The sequence below is a fragment of the Heterocephalus glaber genome, unplaced genomic scaffold (genome assembly GCF_053883595.1).
Source record: "Heterocephalus glaber isolate CG9 unplaced genomic scaffold, H.glaber_assembly_v1.0 deba00001504, whole genome shotgun sequence".
In the NCBI taxonomy this organism is placed as follows: Eukaryota; Metazoa; Chordata; class Mammalia; order Rodentia; family Bathyergidae; genus Heterocephalus; species Heterocephalus glaber.
Genome location: NW_028258324.1, coordinates 22,685,807 through 22,713,303, shown reverse-complemented (window position 1 = coordinate 22,713,303; position 27,497 = coordinate 22,685,807). Strand labels below are relative to the sequence as shown.

Below are 27,497 nucleotides of genomic sequence, written 5' to 3'. Positions count from 1 at the left end.
CCCATTTTGCCAGTCTGTTTCTTTTGATTGGTTAATTGAGACCATTAACATTGATGGTTATAACTGAAACATATTGACTTGTCATTGCCATGACTTTTTCTTTTTGTTGGGTTCTCCCCCTTTACATTTAATTTCTTGTCGTACCAGATGGGTTCATTCTGCTTTTCTTCCTGGGGTTGTGATCCTCAATGTCTGTTCGTAGGATATTGTGTAAAATTCTTTGGAGTGCTGGTTTGGTATTCACGAAGTTCCTAAGGTGCTCTTTGTCATGAAAGTATCTTATTTCTCCATCCATTTTGAAAGATAGTTTTGCAGGGTACATCAATCTGGGTTGGAGGCTGTTTTCTTTTAGGGCTTGGAATATGTCACTCCAAGCTCTTCTTGCCTTGAGGGTTTGTGTTGAGAAGTCTGCTGTGATTCTGATGGGCTTTCCTTTGTATGTGATTTGTTTCTTTTCTCTAACTGCTTGCAGAACTTTGTTCTTCTCTTGAGTTTCTGGAATCTTAACAATTATATGCCTATGTATAGATTTTTTTTTTCAATCAAGGCTATTTGGAGTCCTGTGTGCTTCACTTATCTGTATGTCAAGTTCTTTTCCCCTGCTTGGGAAATTTTCTGCCATTACTTCTGCAAAGAGTGTTTTTATGTCATCTGCACTCTCTCCTGTTTCTTCATTGACTCCGATCAGTCTTATGTTATTCTTCTTTGCATTGTCTAGTAGCTTCTGGATTGATTTCTCGTGTTCCCTTATAATTTTGAAACAATTTTTCTTTTCCTGGTCATTAATTGTAATCTTATCTTCTATATCTGAAATTCTGTCTTCACATTGGCTCATTCTGCTGTGTAGACTTTCAGTGGAGTTTTTCATGTCCTGGAAATCTATTTGCATCTGTTTTATGGATTCCATTTGTTTCCTATGTTGGGATTCCATCATGTTCCTTAGCTCCTCTCTAGATTTATTAATCATGTCTTACACTAGGCACACAATTTCTCCTGTTTTCTGAGAAATTATTTCTGATTTCATTTTTTCCAGATCCTCTTTTGTTGCCAGTTCAGTGGGTCCAGGTGGTTGAGTATCAGAGTGTTCCATCTCATTTCCCTTTGGGGTTGCTGTAGGTGATCTGGAAGTCTGGTTTTGAGACTTATTTATGTGTTTTCTCATTTTGATGGGGGGGGCAGGGGGGTGCTGTTGGCGCCTGCGCAGCTCACCTCCTCTGAGCTGGAAGAAGTGGGCCAGGGGCTGAGAGTGGCAGTTGGGATGGTGGCCCAAAAGCCCCTTCCTCTGGGCCAGGAGCGATGGGACAGTTGGTGGCCCGGAAGCCCCTTCCTATGGACCAGGAGCAGTGGGACGGCATCTCAGAAGCCCCTACCTCTGGGCAGGAATTCTTTAAATACTGAGAACTTGATTAGCTCCAGTACAGTGGTCTGGTGGTCCGGTGTCCTCTGCGTCTTTGTAGTGTGGAACCAGGTGGCTGTACAGAGAAGAGGCCAAAGGAGGGAGGGGGGAGTCCAGTGGATTGCTACTGGGGCATGGGCTGATTCGGTGTTTTCAGCGTGACTGACGACCTCAGGACCGCGTCCGCAGACCTGCCGGTCTGCAGCAGGCTGATTCGGTGTTTTCAGTGCAACTCAGAAAAATTTTTTCTTAAGAGGAACTTACTAAGTTGCCCAGACTGGCTTCAAACTTGTGATCCTTCTACCTCAGCCTCCTGAATAGCTGGGATTACAAGTGTGTGCCACCAAGCCCCATTTATTATCAATTTCTTAGCACATCATTGCCACACACCTGGCATAGCCGGCGACTCTCCCAACATTCAGACTCCTCTCTGTAATACTATTTCTTTAAATACATGCTTAAGTGTGTATGTAGAGGCTGAAACAGTGGGGTTAGGCTCCGAAGGGATTTAAGAAACCCAAGTATCCACAGGATGATGGCAAAGATGTTTTCAGGCTCTAGTTATATTATCCATAGGGCTTGGGTAACTGCTGTCCCTACAGTGTTTCCTGGAAGCATCAGGGCTTCCTCTCCCCCGTTTATTGATATTTGGGGATATGAACTATTATAACACCTCATGCCTTAACTTCCACATACAGGTACTGGCAAATCCAAATTGTAATTACAACATCTGCCCATTTCTCTATGTGTTACTTTGGTAACTTTCAACATGATTTACATGATATACATTATCGATATATATATATATATTCAATATTATCAGTATATATCCAAGAATCTGGATTTCACTAGAACTGAAACTACACCATTTCTAGGAAGCAAACACTGGTTATAATATGATCTCCTCATCTGGAAAAGTACCTATTTTATCTATATGAGAAAATTAGCCTCAAAAGAGTAGGAGACAGTCTTCAAAATTAAGTGAACAGATAAGTTTAAAGAATATAGAGCAGACCATACAACTAGTGAAATTTCAATTATAAAAATATAATAAAAATTCACTATGATCACCACCCAGTGGCTGCACAGTATATGTACCTATGACAGATGATATTGTTGTAATTCAAATAAGAAATTAAAATACTGTACTTGAAATATTTGGCTTTAAATAAATTTAATTAAATTCAATTATATAATTTCCTTTTTCATTATACTTACTTGTTATGTATTTCCACAAAAATAAATTTGTGCACTATTCTTGTAGAAAAGAATAGTTCAGGAAGAAACCATTGTTATGTGCAGTCTATTTAGAATGAAAATGGCATGTTTTTTGAAATCAAACCAAAGGATAATATCAGAATAACTAAGAAAATTCAAATCCCATAAGGCACTCTTTCTAACACTAGCACAAGGTAGGACAATGCTTTGGACTTTAGGTTAGGATTACTACACATGCACAAAGTCAGATATATTTTGTTTGTTTAGTTTTGATGTGTTTGGCTCTGTTTTTCTGCAGAACCAATCAGAACCCTTAAGGGTAATATCAAAGTTCAGAAGCCAGTTTTCCACATACAATTTCATGATGTTTCTTCTTCACTTCTCTTAACATTAGATAACACATATAACAAAAATCATTCATTGCATAAATTTGTGTGTTTTTATTAGTTATGTTTGTAGCACACAATGATCATATTTATTGTGGGGAGTTGGTACATGATTCATCTTCTTTTTATGTCCCCTTCTTCCTTACCCCCTTCCATCTCTTGGTCTATTTCCCATTTACAAAAGTTCTATCTCCCTGTTTCCTATTATCTATTTTTTATTTTGCTCTTTTATTTGTTTATACTTTGGCTTTCTCATATAAAAGAACCATGCAATATTTAAACTTGTGTGTCTGATTTATTTCACTTAACATTATGGTCTCAAGGTGCATCTATTTTTCTACAAATAGCTCAAAGTTATACTTTAAGGCAGGGAATTACTTCATTGTGTATAAATACTACATTTCTTTATCCATTGTTCTGTTGATGGGCTTATAGGCTGATTCCATGATTAACCTATTATGAATGGTCCTGCTATAAACATGACTATGCATATATCAATGTAATACGGTATCTTTAACTCCTTCTAAAAGATATCTAGAAGGGGAGTAGCTGGATCAAAAGAAATGTCTATTTTTAGCTCTTTGAGGAATCCCCGTACTGATTTCCATAGTGGTTGTACTAGTTTCTGTTTTCACTAACAGTGTATAAGAGTTCCTTTTTCCCTCACAGCCTCACCAGCATTTGCTGTTATTTAATTTTTTTGATGATAATCATACCTTCTGGAGTAAGAACCTCAGTGTTGTTTTAATTTGCATTTTTCTAATAGCCAGGATGTTGAAGATATTTTGTTTTTATTTCACCATTTGACTTATGAAAAGTGTCTATTCATTTCAGTCACCCATTTTTTGATTGGGTCTTTGTTTTGGGGGGAGTCTAATGTTTTGAGTTCTTTATATATTCTAGATATTACTCCTCTATCAGTATAGCTAGCAAAATTTTTTCCCATTCTATAGGTTGTCTCTTCACTCTGTTGATTTTTTCTTTATTGTTTCTTTACTGTGAGATTCTAAATTTGAAATAAACCCATTTGCTGATTCTTCATGTTATGTCTTGTACAATGTGGTTCCATCCAGAAAGTCCATGCATATGCCTATGACTTACCTATCTTATCTTCCAGCAGGTTAAGTGTTTCTGTTTTACTATTTGATCTTTGATCCATTTTGATTTCAGTTAGGTACATAATGAGAGATATAGGTCTAGCATCAGTCTTCTTTTATCTATACAATCAGGTTTCCTAGTAGCATTTCCTAAAGAGGCTAGCTTTCCTCTGACACATTTTTTTTTTTGACTCTTTTTGTAAGATGGCTGAATGTATCTGGGGTTATTTCTGTGTCCTCTATTTCGTTCCATTGATTCATGTTTATTCCTGTGATCCACATTTCTTCCATTGTTTTTGTGCCAGTGCTATGCTGTTGTTTTTTTTTTTTTAATCACTGTAGCTTTGTAATATAACTTGAAATCCGGGATTGTGATACCTCTTGCTTTGTTCTTTTTGCCTAGGATTCCTGTTGGTATTCTGGATCTTTCCTAGTTCCAAGTGAATTTTAAGATTATTTTCTCTAGTTCTGTGAGGAATGCTGTTGATATTTGATTCAGATTGCATTAAATCTGTATATCAGTTTTGGATGTATGGAAATTTTTACAATGTTGGTTCTGCCTATCCAATTTAGAGTAAACCAAGGACTTTTAGCCAAAATGAGGGGAAATTTAAGTGCCATTATCAGGTCTTGAAGGGGAAGAGCTACATTCCTTTGGTGGAGAGGATGCAGCTTTGGTAGACCTCTCATCATATAATTTACAGTCATCCTATTACACTCTCTCATAAGTCATCTTGGTAATACAACCAGTTTCATTTGCTTTCAATCACTTATGAACCAGTATCCCCTGGCCTTATCAGCCTGCTGTGCTCTAAACTTGCATTTCCAACTGCCCATAGACCTCTTCTTCTGGATAATTATGGGTTTTCAAATTTAATAATCATCAATCCAACTTTGTCATCTTACTCATTCTCAATTTTTCCCCTCATATGGAAGTACACAGGAGCTCAAATCAGAAACTTGAGAATCCTTCTTTATGTCTATTCCAGTACCAAATCAATACTGTTTCTTAAATTTAAATTATGATTTCTCCACTTCCTTCTTTCACCATAAGATTTCATCAGATTTTCTTGCCTTCCATCTGAACCCTTGCATCTACCTCCTGACTAGTTTAACCTGATCATATATATATATATATGTGTGTGTGTGTGTGTGTGTGTGTGTGTAAAGGATTCCAAATGTAAAATAATCACTCCACTTTCCATGAATTAGCATGAAGTTCAAGCTTTTTACACAGAGAATAAAGTCCTTCATTATCTGTACTCCCGCTTATCTTTTTTTTCCAGCCTTGACTACTAAGTCTTCACATACAGCCTTTACTTCTGCACTAGTGAGCCTCTTTTGTGCATCTACTTAATCTTGCCTCTCTTGCAATAAAACCTTTCTCCATTAGGGAGATGCTGGCTAGATCTAAAATGTTACTGTTCATATAACTCGGATGCCTTAAGAATCTCCCCTCTCTAATCTCTTAATACACACTACATCTACTTATGGTTTCCCCATTTACTCACTTCATAATAATCACTCACTTATAAATTTGTGTATCCTCCAAAGAATTGAATGCCCTTGAAGAGAGACATGTATTTGTGTACATTTCTGTCTTCTAGCCTTAAGCACAGAAGGTAGTTCTTGAAATGGGCTTAATAATATTTCTTACATAAGGAATGTTGGTTTTATTTTGCCGCCTTGTTTTCAGATAGGATTAGGAGAATATTTCACAATTGACAACTTTTCTGAGTGAGATTTTTATGTGTAACCAAAATGTCTCAGGCTTAATTAGCTTCAAAAGCTACTCTTCTCTTTAACATAAATATCACGGAAATCTGAGCCTCTGTCCAATTTACCTTGCAGAAAGTACTATCTTTGCCCTGGTTCTCATCTCAGTAAACTTCTAGGAGTCTCAGCAACACTGTATTTTAGAGATTCCACAAACCTTTTGTTCTAGTCTGTTTTTTGTGCATGTGGTACTGGGGAGTGAATGCAGGGCCTTTACACTGAGCTACATTCCCAGTCTTTTTATATTTTATTTTGATATAGAGATTTTCCCTAAGTTGCTAAGCTTCCCAGGCTAGACTTGAACTTGCAACCCTCCTTCCTCAGACTCCTAAAGTGCTGAGATTGCAATTGTCTACTCCTATGCCCAGCTCGCTCTCAACATTCTTGATGACAATCTACTATAACCCATAGGAAATAATGCAAATGTAGACATATTTGTATGTATAGATAACACCAAGCAATACTCAATACGGTGAGTGTATAATATATTGGCAATACTATTTGAAATGTTCTATTTTATTCTAATAGAGTTGATTTTATTTTTTAAAATTAAAATGTACTATATAGGTACAAATTTCCTATGATGAATGTTGTCATTATGTATACCTAAAATGTACCAATAAATGTTTTGCTTCAAAAACAAAAAAATTAAAATATGAATCATAAAATTGATTTATGGCCCACAAACATGTCTCCCACTTGTAAGGCATTACATCAGAACCATGTTTTTCAAACATAGGGATTGATAAGAACTAATGAAATAATTATATTGAATATCAGAAAAATCTATTTTGAGACAAAAATTGTTACTCAAGATAAACAAATGTCAGTCTCTCAATGAAACATATATATTTACATTAAAAACATAACTCCAAATACATAAATTAAAAATATATTTCAGCTGCAAATATACAGAGCAAAAAATTAGGGATAAGAAGGAACTCTGCAAACTTGGTAGAGATCATCTATTAAAAAAAATCTAATGTCATACTTGATAGATTAAGAACAAAACAAGATTTTTTTTTTTGGTTTTGGTTTCTTATTGTTGTTTTTCAACAGGATCTTGCTATGTAGTTCAGGCTAACCTTGAACCTAACCTACAAGGTAGCCCAGGTTGGCCTTGAACTGGCAGTGATCCTTTTGACTCAGCTTCCCAAATGGCTGAGATTACAGCCATGCACTACCATGCTGGCTAAGATATCTTCTCTTGCTCTTCTGTTGAGCATTGTACTGGAGGTTATAACCAGGGCATTTAGTACAGAAAAAACTAGAAAAAAAGCATTCAAATTGAAGGAAGAAGCAAAACTATCTCTATTTGTGACAAGATCATGCATGTCTCCTATGGAATACATGTGTGCACATAAGCAGCAGTACAAAAGAGTTTTGTGGTGGGACACAAAATCAATCTATAAAAATCCAATTATATTGTTATATACTGACCATGAAAAATGTGAAAAACAAACTAACAGTACAATTTCATATACAATAACATCAAACATAATAAAATAAATGGATGCAGTGACATACCTATTTGGGAGACTGAAACACAAGTATCACTTGAGCCCAGGAGTTTGGGGTCAACCTGGGCAACACATCCCATCTCAAGAATAAGTGAATAAAATAATCAGCAATAAATTTAATAAAAGATATGTCAGACTTGCACATTGAGAACTATGAAACATTGTTGAAAGACATTAACAAATACTTACATAAGTTAAAAAGCATCTACGTTCATAGCTTTGAAATGTAAGTATTGTTAAATGGTGCTATCCACAGGTGTCGATCTGCAGATTAAACATAATTCTTATCATTTTCCTAGTAGATCAGTTAATCCCAAAATGCATGTGGCAATGTAAAGGATCAAATAACTCAAACAATCTTTAAAAAAATGAAGAACTTAAATTTGCAATTTCCAAACTTACTACAAAACTGCAGTGACTTATGCCATATAATAAAGACATAAAGATAGATATGTAGACCCCTGAGAGAGAATTGAGAGATAGGAGTAAATGCAAACATCTACAGCCAATTGATTTTTGATAAGCATGCCAAATAATTTAATGGGAAAGACTTGAACATATGCCTAAACAGCAGGATGTCCATATGCAAAAGAGTTAAAACCCTTAAAACTATATATAAAAATTAACTCAAAATGTATCAAACACTTACATACAAGAACAAAAACAAGACTTTTAGAAGATGATGTAAATGTAAATATTGATGATTTTGGATTATGCAGTAGATTCTTAGTTATGACAGCTAAAGCACAAGCAACCAAAGGGGAAAAAAGATAAATTGGGCTTTATAAAAATCAATTACTTTTGTGTATCAAAGGACATTATCAAGACAGAAAAAAGACAACCTACAAAATGACAGAAAATACAAAATACAAAATGACATAAAAATACTTTCAAACCATTTATCTGGCAAGACACTTTTATCTTGAACAAAGAATACTTTCAATGCAATAAAAAGAAAAATTATCCCATTTTAAAGAATTTGAATAGATATTTCTCCAAAGAAGATAAGTGGGCAATAAGTACATGAAAAGATGCCCAGCATCATTACTTGTCAGTATAATGCACATCAAAATCACAAAAAGACACTACCTCACACCCACTAAGATGACCAAAATAAAAATGAGTATGTGTAGAGAGTAGAAGTCTCATACGCAGTAGGTGGGAGTGTAAAATGATGGAAACACTCTGGAAAACAAGTTTGCAGTTTCTCAAAAAGTTAACCATAGAGTTACCAAATATTCAACCTCTTTCAGTCCTAGAGAGAGAATTGAGAACATATCCACATCAAAACTTATACACAGATGATCACAGCAATATTATTTATGAGAGCTCAAAGTGAAAACTACCCAAGTATCACCAACTGAATTAAAAGATAGAAGTAATGAGATATATCAACACAGTAGCATATTACTCAGCCATAAAAGTAGGGAAGTACTGATATGTTCTACAGTGAATAAAACTTGAAAACATGCTTGTGTAAGACACCAGATGCAGTGGTCACACACTGTATTGACTTCACGTATATGAAATGTCCAAATTGGGCAAGTTTGTAGAGACAGTGATTTCCTGGTATGGGAGAGGGAGAAATGGAAATGGCTGCTAATGGCTATGGTATTCTTTCATCAGTAATGAAATTTCTAGATTTAGATAACGCTGATGGTTGCTCAAGTCTGAGTATATATTAATACCACTGAATTGCACATTTAAAAGAATAAATAAAATTAAATATATTCCTTCTTAAATATTGCCTTAGAGATTCTTAGTTAATAGGAATGGAACCCAAGAACTCCAGATTATTTTGTAACACTTGGTATTAGCCACAATCTATGAAACAATATGTGGAAATTATTTCTTTTATAAATTTAAAAGTAGTAAATTTAAACATCCACTTTTGAAAACAGGCAATCTAGTTCCATTTTTTTGAATTCCCATCATATATAGCCACCAAGGCTTCAGCAGACTTTGTAGGTCAGGTCTCAGGTAGGATTCCCTGCTGATACGAGGTTGATTTTATTTAATCTTAATAGAATTTATTTTATTTAATCTGAACTAAAATAAATATTGAAATCATAACGTGAAATATCTTGAATTAATTTCTTTTTCTTTTGAACCACAAGAACTCGACACAAGATTTTCTTTTTATAAATCTCTACTGGAGGAGGAAAACCTTTCTTTATTTGTCTCTTCCTGGAAGTTGAGAGAAAAGGGCTTTTGGGTTGCTTATGGCTCTGCCATTCTCTGAACTTTATTTAAATCTATAAAACACTAGGAGTGACACTCAGGACTCAGTTGCATACAAAAACTTAAGTGTAAATTTCTGGATATCAAAACAAAAATAATAAATTGTTAATAAGGTATTTCTTAGCAACATGGGCATTTTCGTATCTATGTGCTTGCAATTCCTTAAACTTAAAGATAGTCATTGTGAAATACAACATTATCACTATTTACCTTAAGAGACCTTTGCTAAAGGAAAAAAAAAGCCTAAAGGCCACATGCAGTTGTTCTGTGGTAATTCATTATTATAAGTACTCTTCAAACATTTATAAAATGTTGTATTCTTTAAGGAAATCCAGGTTCCATGACTCACTTACCATGACAAATACAAAATTTATCAGATCTCTGGTTGAAAGTTGAATGAAGAGAAATGGTGGAAGCATAATTACTATAGACTGGGTTATTTTTTTTCCCCTCTGTGGTACTGGGGATTGAACCCAGGGCTTTTATACTAAGCTACCTCCTAAGTCCTTCGAGGTCAGCTTGGGTTCCATAGTAAGACCTTGTCACACAAAAGAAAGAAAGAAATGAAAGAAAGGAAAGAAAGAAAGAAATGAAAGAAAGGAAAGAAAGAAAGAGAGAAAGAGAGAGAAAGAGAGAGAGAGAGAGAAAAGAAAATTGAATCTGAGAAGTGTCAGGATTGAGAATAGTCAGATCTAGACATTGAGGATAAAAATCAGTGAGTAAATCAAAGGCAGCTCAACATAGTCGTTGAGTACCCCTTTGAAGTAAAGTAGACCTTACTATATTTGTTACCTTAAGCAATAACAATAATAAACATAATAAAAGTTTACAGTAGTATGTGCAAGGTATTGCACTAATCTTACTGTAAACAAAATAAGAGTATTATCTCCTAAGGAGAAATTTAATGCATTGAAAAGCTACTATGTTTTAATATTTTTCAAACCTTATTTTTTCATCTCTGAAATGGGGACAATTACGATTTAAGAGGATTAAATAAATTGATATGTAAACAAATCCCCTTAGTTTATTGTTGGTAAATGGTACATATTCAAAAAATGGCACACCTAGAGCTGGACATGGTGCTGCACTCAGGAGGCTGAGGCAGGAGGATCACTGTGAAATTGAGGCCAGCCTGGGCTACATAGTGAGACCCTGTTTCAAGAAAACAACAAAAAATGAAACAATTTTGTTATTTTTAAGAACATGTTGCACGATCCATTTCATCTTCGTATAACACTTGCATTTCTTTTGGAACACAGGACCCCCTGGACCAGCTGTCCCTCCAATTACAGGTTACCCAGGAGGCTTGTCTATGGGATACTACAGTCCACAGCAGCCCACTACTTTTCCCTTATATCAGCCAACTGGTAGTACCCAGCCTGTCCAATATCAGCCTGGCAAATATCCTGCACCGAATCAGCTCGCTCCAGTAATATGGATGCCAGGGCCAACTCCTATGCTGAACTGCCCTCCTGGTCTGGAATACTTAGCTCAGGTACTCCACACAAATCCAAATTGTTTTCTTATGAAGTAGGACTACAGAGCTCTAAGAGAAAGAGGCAAATGTTTGGGTGGAATGAATCAGGATGAGTCAGTGATGACAGAGGTCTAGTTTATGAGACTGGAAGAATATGAAGAAGGAAGAGTGGGTGTAGGGGTGTTTTTAATGGGATGAATATGGCCTTCAAAAAGCAATCAGGTTGACTTTCAAGATAGTCACTGCAGCAAACACATGTTCTTCTGATATATCAGCCAGCTCTTTGTTTATTAAAGACAAACTGGATGAAAGCGTTTTTCTTATCTGAACAACTCTGCTAATATGCATCTGATCAGAGGCAGATAAGCTAATTTTTATTGATAAATTTTTTATTCCATTCAATTTCAAAGAGGTTTTTTTGAGTATCTGACACATTGGCGAATTGATTATTAGTCTCTCTTCTAATGTCAATTAGATTTAATTTCTTTTATAATTGCTTTTGTTTTATCCCTACAGTTGGACAACATACATGTTCTTCAGCATTTTGAGCCTCTGGAACGTATGTACAACTTGTTGTGTTCAGTAGAATTCTCATCAGGTGGAAATTTCCTTTATCTAATATCTAGTTCCTTCTTTATATTGATGGAGTTTTAGTGGTTCAAAGAAATAAGAGTATATTCTATTAGCCTGCCTTCAGGAAATCAATAAAGCAAATTATTTTGTATAATTGTATCTATCTATAATATACTCATAAGCTCTTTGACTTGGAAAGTCTTACCCTTTATCTGGTCAACACACCCTACCCTTTACCCATTCTTCCTACTCCATATTTACCCCTTACATATGAGTAAAGGAAGAATCCAAGAGACTAAATGAATTAGCCAGGGGCAGTATGGTCAGCTGATCAGTAGCAGACCTGAAAATAAATCTCAGTCTGCCCTTACTTTGGAAGTAATGAGAAATGACAGTCAAAATAAATGATGCCTGGTCTGAGTTCATCCTTACAGGAAACAGACCTTATCGGTACTACCTTTGCACATTCTCTTGGCTACCACACTGGATTTTGTTGTTTCTTGACTTTTCTTTTTTTAAAAAAAGTCATGACCCTAGTCATTTCAGCTTATTTCATGAGCTGATTAATTTGTACTTCAGTGTATAATTTCATTTAGATGTTTTTATAATTAATGATTTCTTAATGCGGATTTTTTAAACTGTTTACCAGGAAAAATTTTTAAACCTTTTATGTGGGAAAGCTTTCAAAATAATTGTACAATGATCTTCTAAAATGTCCCCAGTTTCTAAAATTGCTTACTAATTGTAAGCCATATGAATTTTTCTGGGCATTCTAATCAATGGCATTTATTGCACCTTAATTTTTTTTTTTTTTTTTTTTTTTGGTGCCAGGGATCAAACTCGGGACCTTGTGCTTGCGAGGCAGGCACAGTGCCTCTGAGCTAAATCTCTGGCCCCTGTACCTTAAATTTTTAAAAATCTATTTTGCTTTAAGCTTTAAGAAGTACTCAGATACTTTTTTAAAAAAAGAACAATGACTTCTTGAGGCCCATTTTTTTTTTTTGCTTAAATTCTTTTATTGGTACATTTTAGGTATACAGTACATTTACATTTATCATTGGGTACTTGCACCTGTACATGATGTATCTTGGTTCTTATTTTTTCCCCATTCCCTGTGCGGCCTTCACCCTCTCCACCCTTCCCTATTTGCAGACTTTGTTTCCATTTTTTCCTTTTCTCATAATTTTTGCTTTCCTTTCTTTTCTTTCCCCTTCCCCTCCCACTTCCCCTACCTCTTTGGACCTTTTCTTCCTATTTCAAATTATCAATTATTCATTTTAATCCTTATTTACACTTTCAGTTTCTCACACCAGAGAAATTATTAGGTATTTACACATGTGTGTCCTATTTATTTCACTTAAGAGTATGGTTGAGGCTCATTGTAACTGGTTCTGATTTAAGAAATTTCTGTCATTTTATCTTCTAGTGATGACACGCTTTGAAATTAATAACAGATATGATATTAAAAATAACACAGACCAGATGGTTTACATCGTAACTGAAGACACAGACGACTTCACCAGGAATGCCTATCGTACTCTGAGGCCCTTTGTGCTCCGGGTCACTGACTGCACAGGCCGAGAGATTATGACAATGCAGAGACCTTTCCGATGCACCTGCTGCTGCTTCTGCTGCCCCTCAGCCAGGCAAGAGGTCAGAGAATGGAAGTCTAGTCCCATTTCTTCCTGATCCAACCCTTCATAGTGCGGTCATGCACCTTCCAAAACTACACAAAGAGGGAATTCAGTGGCTCTGCTAATCAAATGGAAGGAGATAATGAGGAGGGAGGAAGCCAAATCATCTCACCAAAGAGAATTATGGAAGAATTTTTTTGTGGTTTATGCTCCTTAAGTGCTATTTGGTGGGTCAAGCACAAATTAAGGTTGTTTGGACAATAATTACAATTCTGTATTTGTGTCTGCATTAATGCCCGGTCTCAGTGAACATAATCTATTTTCTCAAATTCTGTTTTGTGAATATTATTCTTGTAATAAGAGCCTCATATTTAATTGAATCTCTATCGCTAATTCTTCTTCCTTTTGTATATAGTAGGCGTTTTTTTCCCTATATTCAAGTTGGGTTTTAAATCAAAACCTATATATGCAGTCTGCTGAGATTACAGCCAGCCAAGATAGATAAAAGCAAATAAAAATGACAAACAGTCCAATTTATCAAATTTTTATCACATAACATGGCACAGATTTTTTCTAGTATTTTTGTATTTATTTTTGTGTATATTTAGTTCATACAGTTTTATCAGCTGTGTGACTTTCTGTACCCATCACCAGCATATAAATACCAAAAAGTTCTGTCACCACAAGTGTCCTATTTTATGATCACAGTCCTCTCCTCCCTCCTCATCACCTCTTCTTGCAACTACTAATCGGTCCTACATCTCTTTAGTTTAGTGATTTCAAGAATGTTATAAAATGATAAATATTACTCAGTAGATTAATATACTTCAACATCACGTGGCACTTCCATTAATATGCGCAGCTTTTATGCATCAGTTAAAATAAATTTAATCTAAATTTCTAAAAAGAATATTATAAAAACAATCACATAATATATAATCTTTCAGGATTAGCATTTTTAACCCATTGTAACAACATTGAGATTCATACAAATTGCTACATAGATCAGTACTTTATTCCTTTTTATGGCTGAGTAGGATACCATGCTATGATTTTTTAAGTAATTTATTTTTATACATTTTGATTTTTTTAATCATACCTTTAAATGTGTATGAGATGTTGGTTCCAGGAAGCTATCATATTTGTATGTTTTTGTGTAGGTGTGTGAATTTACATATATGAACATCTTGATTTCATAGCATCTAAAGCCGTGGCAATTGAGAAAGACCACTCCTATATAACTTTTAGTATGTAGTATTGTTATAACTGCTCTATTTTATTATTATTATTATTGTTGTTAATCTATTTCTCTAATTTATAAACTACACTTTATCATAGGTGGTGTATGCAGGGAAAATGTAGTATATATGGGATTCAATACTATCTGCACTTCCAGGCATCCACTGTGGGTCTTATCCAGTGGATGAGGGGATACAATATACAATTTTCAACAAGTCTCTTTCCCTTTTGTTTTTTTATAATTGTCATTTCTTGAATCTGGTTTTACCTGATTTACTGTCTGAAAAGTTAGCTTATTACTGTTTCGTGGATTGTGTTAGAAGACATGTGACTCCATGATCAGAGACACAGAACACTATAGAGCACAGCAGGAAAAACGAGCATCAGTATGTTTGTGTGGAGGTTCTGAGGGGTTGACTCAGAGAAGCTGTGTATGCAGGTGATGTTGTACATGCAGCTAAAAACACTGAGCTTGGACAACTGGCCATCTATAGCAAGCAGTTATTTCTTAATTTTATTGATACATTTTTTACATACATAATGATCCCATTCATCATAGGGAATTTGTACCTGTACATAATATATCTTAATTCTTTTCTTTCCCTTTCCCCTCCCTTTCAGTCAATCCTTTTTTCCCTCTTCAATAAAAAATTTTCAACAATAGTTTTCTTTCCATTCATTCTTATTTTTTTATCCCTATTCCCTTCCTTCTCTTCTCCCTCCTCCCTTGTTCTCCTTCCCATTTGAACATTTTCTTCCTATTTTCCAATGTCTACCCTCCATTTTGGTGCTTATTTACCCTTTGGGTTTCTCACGTAAGAGAAACAATGTGATATTTAAACATATGTGTCCAATTTATTTCACTTAAAATTATGCTCTCAAGGTGCATCCATTTACCTAAAAATATCTCAAGTTTATCCTTATTTATGGCAGAGAAGTGCTCCATTGTATATGAAAACCCCATTTTCTTTATCCATTCATCTGTTAATGGGCATAAGGGCTGTTTCCAAGATTTAGCTTTTAGGAATTGTGTTGCTATAAACATGAGTGTGCATATATCACTGTGGTATGATGCTTTTAGTTCTTTCAGCAAGATACTAGAAGAGGAATAGCTAGGTCAAATGGAACCCCTACTTTTAGTTTTTTAAAAAATCTCCATACTAATTTTCACAGTGGTTTTACTCCAACCAACAGTGGAGAAGGGTTCCTTTATCCCCCCTCTTTAGCCTTGTCAATGTGTTATTGATTGATTTCTTGATGGTAGACATTCTTCCTGGAGTGAGATGGAATCTCAACATTGTTTGAATTTGTACTTCTTGAATGACCAGTGGTGTTGAACATGTTTTCGTATGTTTATTTGCTGTTTGTACTTCTCCATCTCAAGTGTCTGTGACAGTAGTCACAAAATAAGAAAAACTTTTTACCAGCTGTTCCTCAGACAAAGGACTAATATCTAGAATATAAAAAGAACTAAAAAAAATCATCCCCCAATTTAAAGACCCAATCCAAAAATGGGCATCTGAAGCAAGCAGTTATTAAGCCATTCTTTGTTCCAAAAGAAAACATGACCCCAGCCCTCAGGGCTGCTTGCTCAACACAAACAGGTAAAATAGGAGGCTTTTCTCCCAACACTGGTTTCCTCAGTCCTTGAATTAATAAACACATGTAGGTTGTGCACCTGGGTGACTATGTGTATGCATGTGTACGACTTCCCTACTGTGTCCCTGTCCATTTGCAGCTGGAGGTGCAGTGTCCTCCAGGAGTCACCATCGGCTTTGTGGCAGAACACTGGAACCTGTGCAGGGCAGTGTACAGCATCCAAAATGAGAAGAGAGAAGATGTGATGAGAGTACGGGGACCGTGCTCAACCTATGGCTGTGGGTCAGACTCTGTTTTTGAGGTAAACGTTGTGCAAATAATGTTCCTACTATTTTTTCCTGAGAGATCTCAGAATGATCTGGGTTTAGGTAATTTTTATGTGAATTAATAAAGTAGTATGAAAAGCTGATTAACAAGTAGACACCAATTAATTTTTAAGTCACTATTAGTGGATTCTTCCGCATTTACCAAAATGTGGGCTACTTTTTCTTCATTTCAGTGCTTGTTATAGATTAAAAGGAACACTTAAAACATTAAAATTGTTTAGAGTAAATAGCCTGACCTGATTTATTTATTTTATTTTTGCCTGTACTTACTTGAACATTTTTCCAAAGTTTCCAGGATGGGAATATAGATTCTGTGCAAGTGGCCAACATATCACAGAATATACAGAATAAAAATTATTTATTTGCATGACAGAAGTATATCTGTGTTCTCAAAAAATAAGATAACTGATAATATGGATACCATTCATAACAGGTTATATTGTAATATTTCCTCTAGAAGAAAATCCTTTTCTCTTTATCAGAAGGGCTACAAAATGATTGTTTGGTAACATACAAGTCTGACAAAGGAAATTTCTGGAACTATTTCCTGAGTTTGTTAAAGAGCACTTTCTTGCAATTGCTTTTCTATGTATATTTCCAGTGATATCCAATACACTTTCCTTGGTTTTCTCATTTTATATCACTATATCATTAAACATAGGTTATTTATTAAAAGACTATTAAAAATATAGATAAGCCAAAATGCCAGGGAAGCCTGTGTATAATCATTTTCCTTGCTGAATGACTTGAGTATTTTCCATGAGTACCAGGATCTCCCGTTTATAAGCAGAAGGCTTTTATCTCCTAATATGTGGTAATGGGATGGATCTGACCCACAAAAGACTGAAGGGTGTATAGTGTACAGTACCATGCTCCCTACTTTTGCTTATAGGTTTCGCTAATTGAAAGTGACTCTCTTCCATTCTCCAATTCCCATCCTTTTCTATATGAAGAATTAATAATCAGTTCACTATACCTTCTCTGACAAGCTCCCCTTAATAAATTGTTTGAAGATGAGGAAAGTGCACTAGCCTGAGAATTGCTAAGATATATCACAGCTCAGTTACTAACCAGTTTCAAGATACTTAGTCCTTCATGCCCATAATTTCCTCATTTGAAATTAGGTAATTACTATATTCTTTTCCTACATTGTGTTTATGCTGTCACAGCATAAAACTGCTTCAAAGTGGAACTTTAAAACATGTACTTTAGTAATTTTCAATCATCATAAAGTCACATTCTTGTCATTGTAGGTCAAATCCCTGGATGGCATATCCAACATTGGCAGCATTATTAGGAAGTGGAATGGTTTGCTATCAACAATGGGAGATGCTGACCATTTTGACATTCATTTCCCATTGGACCTGGACGTGAAGATGAAAGCCATGATTTTTGGAGCTTGTTTCCTTATTGTAAGCCTTTGTTTTTGAGTTATCCTAAGAGAATCATTCCTTCTGATGAGATGCAGTATAGTATAACAGAAAGGGATGAAGTTTTGAGACTAGCCAACTCTTTGCCACACTCTCTAGATACACATTTTTTATGTTTAACATGTATGAGCCTCAATTTGCTCATGTATAAAATGGAGATTAAAAACCCTTATATTTTTCAGGATTAGCTATCGTATGAGTGAAATAGTCACGAGAGTGGTTAGAAGCTATTATGTATCTGATGGGTAAAACTGTTATCAGTTCATATTATTTGTCATTCTTATTACTTAAAAATAGCTGTCCTGTGATATTTACTGAAATAAAATAACTCTACAACTGTAATCATTTTCCCCCTTCCTTCCTGTCTTTTTGACAGTGTACTCCTTGGTACTATACCATCCTTAGGTTTATCGATTCTTTTCTTTTAATTAGTACATTTTGTTCATTGTTACTCAAAATACATTTATTCATTTTAACTAGAATTAGAAATTCTCCTGGTGATTTATAAAAAATAATATTGTATGCATTATATGTATCTATGTACATATAATTTATTTTCCAATTGCAGGACTTCATGTATTTTGAAAGATCTCCACCACAACGTTCATCAAGATAGAGGATCATGTAAGATCATCAATTAAGATAACAAAAATATTTTAGAAAATGTTACATTAGGCTTAGAGTCAACCCTCGTGTTTGGCAAGTATATTGCTCTATTTTCCAGGTTATTTGAGGGGGGATGCTTAGCTTTGACAGGCTGAGGTTTCAGTGGAAGACCACAACTAGACATGATTATCTATTTGATAGATTAGGGGTTCATTTTAAAAACCATGACCCATTAATCAAGTAAATTTATACAAAATTAGTTCTAAAACACTACAAACATGAGATAAGCAAATAAGCAACCTCAGAGTTCTCACATTAATAGGTAGTGAAATGAAGGATTGTTGTTGGGACAGAGTAACATGGTTTCTATCTGTAGTCCTTCCCCACCTCTATTCTCTATCAACATGTCCTGTTACAGAAGACAAATGTAATTCCAGGTGAAAAGAAAGAAAATGATTGTTTTTAAAAACTAAAAGGTAGAGAGAAATATTATGTTTTATTATACAGTAAAAACTTTATTGTGCAGATATTTCAGAACTTCACTCTACAAACTTTGCAAAAGTTTTGATGGAAACTTTGATTTTATTAGAAAATAAAATGTGTATATTTTTATGACAATATATTAATTTTCCACTCAAATTTCCTCACCATGTGGCATGGATAAGCAATAGCTGCCTATGTACAAAGGCAGAATCAGACTGTCAGGAAAATAGCCACCCAGAGCCACAACCAGTTGAGATCTCAGCATCCAGGGGCATCAGTGCCCTTATAAGAACCTTGCATTTAATACATTTATATATAATACATTTAGCATAATACAGAATACATTAATGTTTATTCATCACATATGAAATATATTTAGCCAAATCTCTGATTTTCTATAATCAATTGTTTTGTTTTGTTTTATTTTCAAAATTCCTGGTGACCATCAGGCTATTCTACAGGCAAGAAATTGAGCTGTTTTTGAAATGTGGTTTAGTGTAGCAGTTTATAAAAGCAAAAGCTATAGATTACAGCAATGCTTAAAACTGCTTCGCTGCTTTTTGTTTACATGTTAGAAAAGAAAATAATAAACCCCAGCAAACATGCTTTTATATGTTCTACAGGTTATCATTGAGGATTATGTGGTATCAACAGTTATAGTATCATTATGCTTATTTGTATTAACTCATTTAAAATAGTGTACAAATGAATGCACTTTAACTTACCTCTGTTGCAGTTTAGCCTCCTATGTAGATGTAGACTGTGTTCTTTAAACATACCTAGTAATTAGAATGGAATGTATTCTTCTACAGTTCATTAAATTTTTAAAAAGCTGAGTGTTCTTAGGGGGATTATTTTGAGATAAGAGCTTTAGTCCACGGGTCTTTTTGAAATGAAAGAAAGGTGCTTCATTTTTAAATTATACTAATCTTTTTATGACAAAAGTTGTTTTATTTAGTTATTTGTAATATTGTTTTTACATGCTGCTACTAAGCTTCTTTTAAACAATATAAAAGCTGCTGCTTTCTAAAATAATTGCCTTATATTTGAAAATACAATCTTAATCAGACAGATATATTTCCTATAATGATGTTTTGGCATTTATATAGAAAATTGTGGGTTGAGAAAGTTCATAAACTTTCTATTTTTACTTTCATATAGTCCTATATTTGAAGATTTGGATAATACTAATAGTATAAGAAAGACAGGACATTTTAAATTTCTGTTTAATATTAACATGTCTCTTGTGGTTACAGGTTTTTTCTCTAGAAATAATACTATGTGGCATATTTTATGATTTAATTCACAAAGTAATTTCTATATTTTAAACCAGATTTTATTGTCCAATATTGATCAAGTTAACTGATAAACAGAAGCTATTCTTCAAAATCTGTATGTTCTCATGTTTCTTCGTGTTCTGGCTTTTAAATAAATGTAATATGGTTAATGGTAAGATGTCTTCTTTTGGAGTTTTAATATTTTTCCCAAGAGACTTTTGAAATAATTTCTTATTGTTATTTTTTTTTTATTGGTACCAGGGATCGAACTTGGAACCTTGTGCTTGTGAGGCAGGCAGTGGAACTACTGAGATAAATCCCCAGCCCAGTTTCTTATTGTTACTAACTTCATTCAAGGCCCTTGCTTTCTTAAAGAAAATTAGTACTAATAAAGCTATTACTTTAATGTTGCATAGTCGTACCTGAACTCTTAAATAACAAGTTACTTATAAGTGCTAATATAATTATTTAAGATGCATTAACTATAATTTTAATATATTATACAAGAAAGCTGCTAAGATTTGTTACTATGTCAGTAAAGATACATTTTAAAACACTACTTTCTTTTTCTTTTTTTTTTTTTTTTTTTTGAGACATGGTCTTACTTTGTAGTTCAGACTGGCTTGAACTAAGTAGCTCAGGCTGGCCTCAAATTTGAGGTAATCCTTCCTCTTCAGCTTCCAGAGTGCTGGTATTACAGGTGTATACTACCATGGCCCACTTGTAAACATTTCAATGCATACTGATCCATTTTTGGAACACACATAGCAATGGAACACAATGAAATGTGTTCTCTTCAAATTCTTATTTCTTGAAGTTTTCTAAGTAACATATATGAATTTCATGCAAAAATTGAAAAAATTTCACTCTTCTGTATAAATAGGTTAAAACATTCTTCTTAATGACCAGATTTTCCAGATACTACACAAAAAGTAGGTTACCAAAATAATTTAAAAGCTGAATTTTTCAACCAACTAAATGTTAAGCTGTAGTATAAAATAAGCAGTGATTCCAGGGTATTGAATATTGCAGCTGTTGGGACAGCTGGTTACTTCTCAGTTCTTTTACCCCTATGTTCAAGGTTCAATTCAGTTTGTTTTGAGAGATGCAACACTGGAAAGCCCTTGGGTCTGCATTTAATAAACTAATGTCAAATTTAACTGTGGGGCTAGTGATAGCAAATGTTTTAAATGGATCTTTCCCCATAACTTCACAATGTATTTCCCATTTGCCTTTAGGCTTTTAAAATTGTAAATCCTGGGAAACAGAAAAGCATAATGATACATCCAACTGTCAAAGTGAGGCATCATAATATGTTACATAATACTTAACATGGCTAATAATGACAAATAGGCATTTGCTCAGTATTTGATAAATGAATAAAAGAGATATATTTTTGAAATATTTAGTATTTTAACGAGTACAAATTTTTACCATCCTTTCCACTATTTTATTCTATCAACAATCACTTAATTGAGCACCTACTAAATCAAACAATGAGATATTTCTGAAAGGCAGAGGGAAATGCAAAGATGGAAAAATGCATAATTACTACTCCGAAGGGCTCACAAAACACACACCATTAAGAACTACAATGAACACTTGCCAATGGAGTGTTGGTACATTCACAAGGGGCCGCATCACAGGCACAGTTTCAGATGCTGTATAATAGATTCCTGTCACACTTAATAAAACAGGTAAGGTAGAATGATCATGTTACTGCCAAGAAACTTTTTTGGCACTGGGGAAGGTAAGATGAATTTTATAACCATGCCTGCAAGCTGAATACATGGTGAATGCAATTGAAAAGATCAGCTTAGCAAGTTTCATCAAGCAGATCAGCGATTGACTGTTTATTGCAGTAAGACATGAACCCAGGATATGCTCGACGAATAGGTGCTGAGTAAATGAATGAAAGTCCCACTATGTCCATGACACTGCTAGTGTTCAAGGAGATAGGAATGAATATGAAGTCCTCTATCCCTCAGGAAGGATGAAACTATATATTACTGCAGAACAATGCTAAGTAATTATTGCATGAAACAAATACACACTTTTTGTTTGAAAAATGCTTATTACTGAGTTCTCACAACTACATCATGAGGTAGATATCAATGCCATTTTTCAGAGGAAGAGTATACTTCATCAAGAGGTGGTAATAACAAAAAGACAGGGTCCTAAGCAGTTTTTTTCCCCCATGCTGTTATGTAATGAAGGTAAAAGAAAAAAGTGGATAAAAGGTGACAAATTTAAAGCTCCTGGAGCAAACTGGGTGGAATTTAGGTAATAGAAGAGCCTGTAGTGCTACCAGTCTCAAAATTCTAACCAGAAATCCGAGACCTATTGTTGCCTATGGTCCCAGCTGCCCAGGGCAGGTTGCAGTGAGTGCCTCTGGTGAAGGGTAGGGTCCAGGAGGTCCTGGGGCTGGGGTGTTGGCAGTGCCTCTGCAACAGCATCCAAACAAAACAAGCAAACAGAAAATCCTAAAAACGTCCTCTATATGTAGCCACCTAACTGGTTTCTCATTACATTTTCCTGCAGTTCTTAGTTCTGCTGCTTCTCAGCAAAGGAACCAGTCATTTGAAAATATGTAAAATGAAAACGTCTTGCTGCTAGGTTTACCTCAAGATTTAATTCCAGGAATAAGGATATGGTTCTGGGCACATATGGTGAAAAACTCACTTCACCATGAGATAAATGGGATGATGTGACTAATGACCTATAACAATGAGATGGTGATGATAACAGCTACTCCTTTTTGGTGCTTTTTATATTCTGTGCATGATTCTGTGTGAACTATATCAACTCCTTTAATACTTATAAGAGGCCTATGACATAGATAGTGTGATAATTCTCACTTTAGAGATAGGAAAACTGAGGTTAGGTATTTTGCACAGGGTCATGCTGCTAAGTACATGTCCACAAAGCCATTGTTTGATGCTGGCTACACCTGAGACCACTATGCCCCATTCTTTCATGTTTGTGTGAGGTTTGGATATTTTGTGTTAACAGAAATTTAGGGAACAGAAATGTAAGAGAGTGGTGATATGTCACCTTATGTGTTTTCAAGTTTAGGATATGGCTGGGAAATTTGAGAGGCTTGGAGGAAGTTCTATCTGAGGCCTCTCCCTCTCCTCCCTCTCCCTTTCCCTCTCCCTTCTTCTCTTTCTCACTCCCTCTCTCTTCCTGTCTGTCCAGAAAGGTTTGTAGGTTTGTCCTTGCTTCTGCTAGTGCCACAGAAGTGCTTCAAATTAAAGCTCAGGTTTTTTTTGTTCCCTCAGTTTTCTGTTTCACAACATGGTAAATATAAACCTCTTAAAACTATAGACACATTTAGGTTTATGAATTCTCAGCAGTTTCCGCTTTAAACGGCACAGGTTAAAAAAAAATCCAGTGTTCCCTTATTCTGCATTTGCCAGTTTGTGAATTTTTTCTAGTTTATCCTTTGCATTACAGTGTGTTCCTTAGAGGGTTCTCATTTTCTTGGGGGTGTCTGTACCAATATTACACCTATTTAAGCCCAAGGTCTCACCTCCTGCTTCATCCAGGAGGTAAAATCAAAGTTCTTTGCAAATGAAGATTGGTGACTCTCTGCCTCTGGGAATCCAAAGAAAGTGTCACCCTCTGTTTAACAGTTGGGTATTTCAGATTTTTTCTTATTTTTAACCTCTACTAAATTCTCTTACTCTCCTGATAGCCAATATTTACATGTAAATATATTTCGGTTATTATTTAGTCAGACTTTCTAGATTTTCTATAGCAAGAGTTTCAAGTTTGAAACACTGCCAGAAATGAAAGTGATGTATTTTTAAAAGCAGCACACAAATTTTAGTATGAAATAATTAGAGGAAATTCTTTAACATAAATCTAACCATTCAAATAATTTTGAACTTTCAAATTATTACTATGTACTGTGTACACTTTTATTTTCTGTTTGAGATGATATATTTTTCTCATATTATTGAATTCTAGATTATCTTAAAATGTTTAATATTTCTTATACTGTTGTTAGGTAAAAGTCATTCATTTAAAATGATGCCAGCTTTTCTACAATCCATGTTTAGATAAATTTATTTTGGAAAATTAAAGAAACAGTCATTGCATTGAATAATTTTAGAAATATATTTGCTCAAATTGTCTTAGCTAACAGTCATTAATTTATTTGAATTTTAATATATTAGTTATTATAATATAGTTATTATAATTTATTATAATAGTTTATTATTATAGATAAAAGTTAGAAAATAGTTTTTAAAACTCCTCATTTTGCACGAATATGCAAGTGGAAGGTGGTCCAGAGAAGCAATTAGAATGAAAAAAATATTTATGTATTTTTGCTGGCTCTCTCATTACCCCCCAAATCAGAAAGCTGTATAAATGGATGTGCAATAGGGGGCAGCACCAGCTCATGGATTTCTTTAATAAATTGTGCTTTTTTTGTTTTTTGCTTTTTGTTTTTTTGGACAGTAAGTTATTGATATTAATCTATAAGTTTTAAAGACTGGAACCAAAAGATTTTATACTTAGAAGAAACATTGAGGTCTACTTGCTTTACATACTAATCTAAAAATGAAGGAACAGAGAGATCCAGGTCATATACCCAAAGTTATAGTAAGAATTAGTAGTAGTAGAACCAGTATTGAGCATATAGATCTCCATTTTTTATTCATTTCCTTGCTAACATCAAGATTTTCACAGACACCGAAAACACTCCAATATAACACCATATATACCATTGGTATGTTTGGAAAATAAAAATGAAAACCCAATTTTGAATTCCTCTAATTTTAAAATCATGTTTAAGTACACACTCAGTCTGCCCCTCAGTAAACCTAGACTGTGAAAATGCACTGTTCTAATTACACAATTCATGCTGTTCATTAGCATACAATACAAAGACCAGTGAGGATAATGCTTTTGCCCTGCTTCCAAATGAGACATTGATTTTATCACTGGATGAAGATACTTCAGAAGAAACCAGGCATCAAAAGTCATCCATTTCAATATTCTGGTGGAAAAATCATGAAATTTATTTTTTCCATTGCTTTGTTAGATTTATCATTAATTTGTATTCTAAGAAGTATGAAAGAGCAACTTGTTCCTTCAACAAAAAGAAACCATTGAGCTTGTTTGTTTGTTTGTTTGTTTGGAGTTGGCATCATATAGTCAGTTCAAACCTTTGCAGATAGTCTTGTTTAATGGAGAAAAAAATGAAACAGGCTTTCAAAAAGTAGTATACAATTTTGTGATGATTTTTAATAGTCAGAATTATTTGTTTCAGATAATCACTGGGGCAAGTGATGACTGTCCATCATAAAAATATCAATTTAAAATAATTAAGTATATTTGGATGTTTGTGTGTGAAAGGCAATTAATTTTTTTCAAAGCAAGAAATTTTGTGAAAACCGTCACAAAATGTCTAAGTAAATAATATTCCCACATCCCCATCTATGTTGACTATCACATATCACAGAAGCAATGACAGAATCAAGCCATTACTTGACTCGAGAAAGAGAAATACAAATAACTATCATCAGATATAATTCTGCTCAGGCATAACTCAGCCTAGCTGTTGGTCTGAGAGTCAGCATGGAGCAGACAACATGGCTGAGTGTGTAGGAATATTTTATTTAGAAGTTTAGCAATTCAGAGGACAATAAGCTGTGAAGTTTATTCCTAGCCATGGCCAGAGTCCATTGTATCACCTTGAATGGCTTTGTTATTATTTTGTCTAGTAGTTATAACTTTCCCATTTATCTCTAAGTTTCCTGTGTTTGTGTATCATTCTCTTGTCTGTTTGGCTTTACAGTTTACGAAGTGCTCCCACCACTCATTTGCGACATGAACACTAGAACTGCCTGGATGTGGAGATTAGGAAGAAATGGTGTTATTTTCTTCACTGATAACTCTGTAACTTTCAAAGGGAAAATGTTTTTATTGCGAGTGATTTTTTTGGTTTTGGAAATGCTGAGAATTGAACCCAGGGCCTTCACACTGAGCAATAGCCCCAGCCCTTCATTTTTTCATTTTACTTTTGAGTTAGGGTCTTGCTAAGTTGTGAAGTTACATGGGCTGGGCACATACTTGGCAACTCACCACTCCCAACCTCCAAAAGTGCTGGGATTACAGGCATCCCACAGAGCTATTGCTGATATTTTGATATTATTTTGATCTTAATATTTAATACCTTGTAAATAAGTTGAGAAATCAACACAGGAGGGAAACAAAAATCATTTTTATCCTTGTTAGGCTGTTTTAACCACATCTGGCAATCAGATATACAAAATGATGTAAAATCAGAGTTGCATTCCCTGTCTTAGGAAAAGGTGAAAAACAAGAGAGGATCCTGGTAAAGACTTCTCCCTATAAAACTTAATTGATGGAGATACTAGGAATATGTGCTCTCTGTAGACAGGCCGTAATCCCAAAGAGAAAGAAAACAAAGGGACTGAGCTATTCATGCTCAGTTTCTTCTGTCAAATTCATTCAGTTTTTTCCATTTTAAAATTAGTATATGTTTGTGATACATAATGAATACACTTGTGAGTAATTTTTATATATATATATATATATATATATATATATATCCTGTTTTGCTCCTTTTTACTTTCCCAACCAGTCCCTTCACATTCCTCCCATCTCTCCCACTCCTAGATTCCCTTTCCATCACCAATAGTCCACCTCCCTGTTTCCTATCATCTTTTATCTTGCTGTTTAAATACACTTTGAGTTTCTTATATAAGAGAAACCATGAAAAATTTAACTTTCTGTATCTGATTTATTTCACTTAAAATTCTGGCCTCAAGTTATATCCATTTTCCTACAAATGGCTCAAATTTGTCTTTCTTTATGGCTGTGTAGTATTTCATTGCACATACATACCACATTACCTTCATTCATGTGGTGATGGACATATAGGCTGCTTCTAAGATTTAGCTATTGTGTCAAACTCATTAGTTGAACAGTGAGGGTTCAGGAGGGTTCTGTAATGCTATTATTTCTACATAGAAATGTCATGAGTGGGGAATGATTATGGTGGAGGTTGTGTTTGTGTACTCAAGGCTAGTCTTCCTTTCTACCTTAATAGTATAGCTTGTGACTTCACTAATACATAATGAAGCCTGGGATAAACACTGTATTTCCTTGAAGCTAGTTGAATAAATATGATAAGCTTTTGATCCATTAGAAGTAATGTGTAGCAACTTCCTTAAAATGTAGC

The 27,497-nt window shown here is 34.6% G+C and overlaps 1 protein-coding gene across 3 annotated transcripts in view; it reads left to right on the top strand.

The window, feature by feature from the left end:
- Plscr4 (phospholipid scramblase 4) overlaps positions 1-26,106 on the top strand; it is a 43,396-nt gene extending 17,290 nt beyond the window's left edge. The window contains exons 5-11 of one of the 3 annotated variants that reach the window (XM_013071095.3): positions 10,894-11,129; positions 11,628-11,670; positions 13,111-13,337; positions 16,296-16,457; positions 17,736-17,894; positions 18,481-18,536; positions 26,088-26,106. In XM_013071095.3, coding sequence (XP_012926549.1) covers positions 10,894-11,129; positions 11,628-11,670; positions 13,111-13,337; positions 16,296-16,457; positions 17,736-17,894; positions 18,481-18,528 — 875 coding nt within the window. In that variant the 3' untranslated portion in view covers positions 18,529-18,536; positions 26,088-26,106. Of the gene's footprint in view, positions 1-10,893; positions 11,130-11,627; positions 11,671-13,110; positions 13,338-16,295; positions 16,458-17,735; positions 17,895-18,480; positions 20,455-20,539; positions 20,690-26,087 lie in introns of those variants that run through there. The other 2 variants (XM_013071094.3, XM_004834398.4) reach the window with 2 other exon arrangements.
- Positions 26,107-27,497: the final 1,391 nt, after the last annotated feature.